General features: G+C 32.5%; 1 protein-coding gene across 1 annotated transcript; it reads left to right on the forward strand.

Moving 5' to 3' along the window:
- Window positions 1-139: 139 nt before the first annotated feature.
- On the forward strand, window positions 140-3,615 carry LOC112453182 (lysosomal aspartic protease-like). The gene is made up of 8 exons (XM_025013790.1): window positions 140-661; window positions 1,195-1,394; window positions 1,914-2,047; window positions 2,192-2,394; window positions 2,517-2,639; window positions 2,720-2,852; window positions 2,984-3,076; window positions 3,154-3,615. The coding sequence occupies exons 1-8, from the start codon at window positions 576-578 to the stop codon at window positions 3,370-3,372; spliced, it is 1,191 nt and encodes a 396-aa protein (XP_024869558.1). The 5' UTR covers window positions 140-575; the 3' UTR covers window positions 3,373-3,615.
- The last annotated feature ends 7 nt before the right edge of the window (window positions 3,616-3,622 follow it).

Consider the following 3,622-nt stretch of genomic DNA (forward strand, 5'->3'; position numbering starts at 1 on the left):
AACAATTGTACCAAGCCGGATTTGAAAGCCCGAATTCTTAGAAATTCCAGAAATTCTTGGAAATCAAAATATTTTTGATAATAGAGAAAATTCTTGAAAACTAACAAAATTCTTTATGTTGATAAAGTTCTTGAATTTGACAAATTCTTTATGTTTATAAAATTGTTAAATTTGATTAATTCTTTATGTTGATAAAATTCTTAAATTTTCGGCAACTGACCAATCGCATTGGCCAATTGTCGAATTGCTTAAATATGATTATTCAATTTTATTTCTCCATCCGAGATCTCGAAGCGATTTCTAATATCGTTCGAACACAAAGCTTTGAAATGCTTCGCTTGTTTTTCTGCCCTCCTGCCCCCACCTTCTTATAAGCACAAGGACATATACGCACATTTGTATATAAGGAAACGCTAAGCAATTTGACTGCCTGTTCTTTGTCTGTACGTATCGGTTGTGGATTGACTCGCAGTTCTAACGGTCCTAAAACAATTTTGACTTTCGTAGCTTCAGTCGCCGAAAAATTCAGGAAACATTACCGTGATTACCGTCATTGTCACAAAAAGCCGATACATATGTATCGGTTTTTTGTGACAATGACGGTAATCACGGTAATCATCTTCGCGTCAATCAACGCGGAGGTGTATAAGGACGTGTATAAGTGAGTACATACGTTATATACAAAAACGATCCACATTTATATCGACACGATGAATTATAATACCGTACAGAGATCGCGCTTCCAACTACTTGGAATCGCCGCAGAATTCGCGATAAATAATTATCAATAAATCAATTTCAAATACCATAATTGCATCAAATCTGTAAGAAAAACGCATTTTGAAAGTCGGAATAAAGTGAGCAAACTAATTACACTCTATATAGATGCTTTGAGGATTCCTTCGAAAATCTTATTTTAAGTGAGTTTAGCGTCGTGTGATATCCTCTTTTCGTGATTACACCAATCTCACTTAAAATACCTAACTAAATTCTAATGCGTAATGCAGATAGCATTTATTTCTTAATGCCAAAATGTTGAGGCTTTAACAGTTTTTAAATAAAAAGTGCTTGAAAATGATCAAATAAATTATTTGAAATTCGTATTTATGTTCTACGATATATGTACATACATTCGCGTTTATACGATACATATACGCATATAATATAACGGAAATTTTTTTATGTTGCTTCAAGAATTCCGTTATACCAGACAAACGACCCACGACTCCGTTCGGATACGGCAACCGTACCTCTGATCAATTGGAGAAATTTTCAATACTGCGCTACTATCGAAATTGGTACGCCACCGCAAAAGTTTACAGTACTTTTCGATACTGGTTCATCAGATCTCTGGGTACCATCCAAAAACTGCAACGTCAGCCAACCTGCTTGCTGTAAGTATATCATAACATCGTTACCTTCCCGACATTCTATTATTCCTATATGTACATTATTTGCATTAAAAAAAGTAATGTTTCAAGTATTAAAATAATCTTAATAACTTTTTTCTCGTTTAATGATTGATGTCAAGTAAAAATATAAGAGAATAATAATGCTGTAGAATTGTATCTATTCCATTTATATTTCAAGTAAAGTTATAAAATCTTTAAAGCAACCGTTTCAAAGATTCGAATCAGTGGTAAGGTAAATATTATGTAGCTAAGTTCCATACTTACATACTCTCTTATTTACATTATTTAGCACACTTACTTTAAACATACAAATAATTTTTTATACAAAACAGCTCACATGTTAAAGCAAAGATATAAACATAAATATATTTGATGATTTAACTGAATATATTTGATGATTTAACTACTGTTAGTTATATATTTAGATTAATAAAGGGAAATTTTTATATTTCTAGACTTTTCAATATTAACTAATTTAATTATATTTATTACTTTTTGCAGTGAACCATAATAAGTATGATCATACAAAGTCCACCACATATATATCTAATATATCACAGAATGATGCATTTTATCTTAATGATTACAAAAAACATGGCCGTATGTTGCAGTCCTTGTCTATCGACGTAATAATTGTAAGTCATCGTCAAATAAATGGTCCGACTTAATTCTAATTATAGTCATAATTTATGAAAGTTTTCTAAGGAACACATATTGCTATTATTCTCCGAAAAAAACGCGCGCAGTTATACTTTATTAATAATATCAACGTTTCGCAGATTGCTGGCCTTAAGGTTTCATCCTATCAGACATTCGGAGTAGCGCACAATTTCTCGACAAGTTTCTGGGACTCTGCACAATGCGACGGCGTTCTGGGGATGGGTTATCCAGCCTTATCTCGCTTTAATAATCCTTCTGTTTTCCGAAACATGATTAATCGAGAGATGGTGTCCCAACAAATTTTTAGCTTCTATCTAAATCGGTATGTATCTTTCCGTGTGCATCACGTTTGTTTAATACTATTTTTTAATTACATACTTTGTCTTTCCATGCAATGTAAAATGCAAATGTATAAACAATGTAAAAAATATACAACCTATACAGAAATGTCACGGGCGTGTTCGGCGGTGAACTGATATTGGGTGGCATCGATCCTTCCCATTACGAGGGCGAGTTTACGTTTGTGAATGTTTTCCACAAAAAATACTGGCAGTTTAAAATGGATAAGTATGTAGTTTCTTTTTTAAATTATACGTATGTCAACCACGGATTATATATATGTCAGCTAATTGGTAATCCCACTGTAGGATTCAAGTAAAAAATTACATCTCTTGCTGGGAAGGCTGTCAAGCTATCATCGACACGGGCGCTTCTGTGATAAGTGGACCACCGGCGGCTATCAAAGCTCTTTACAGAGAGATCGGTGTTAATAATGGTACAGTAAATAATAGATCCTTTTCGTTAATGAAAGCTTTCACAATTATTTTAATTAAATTATTAAAATAAATTAATAAATGTTTGATAAGTTCGGATTATTAATATGGATTACTAACATTGATTTTTGTTTAAAGGTGAAGTGCGACGAGATTTCTAATTTGCCCGATATCAATTTCGTCATAGGTGGTAAGACGTTACGACTCACTGGTCAAGATTATATCTTGAAGGTAAAGAATATTATTATATAAAGGTTTAAATTGTTTTTAGAATATAGAAATATCATGCCATATTTAATGTCTCATAGATCACAGAAGACGAGATAGATCTTTGTGTGCCCGCCTTCCAAGATGTTTATCTACCTGATGGTATACAGTGGATTTTGGGCGATGTATTTATTGGTCGGTACTACACCGTATTTGACATGGAGAACGACCGACTGGAATTCGTACTTGCAAAAATCAAGATTTATTTTTTTGCAAGTACGAATTCCGGTTGGTTGTTCCCTATGAAGGCATTCTCATGAAGTTATCATTAAGTATTAGGAAATCTAAGTGACATTACTAAACAAATAAGTCATAGTTTTTTTAGAATATCGACCGACATATGGTTTGTAATTTTATTTGGACTATTTATATGGTATATTTTTAAATTAATACATATGTAAAAATTAGAAGAAAGATACGCGATATTTATTCTACCAACGATTTGGTACATCTTGTTCTTTCGGCAACTATCGAATTGTTAGATATTGTGAATACAACTTGTATATAAGT

The sequence above is a fragment of the Temnothorax curvispinosus genome, unplaced genomic scaffold (assembly GCF_003070985.1).
Source record: "Temnothorax curvispinosus isolate PA1 unplaced genomic scaffold, ASM307098v1 QBEX01004116.1, whole genome shotgun sequence".
Lineage (NCBI taxonomy): Eukaryota > Metazoa > Arthropoda > Insecta > Hymenoptera > Formicidae > Temnothorax > Temnothorax curvispinosus.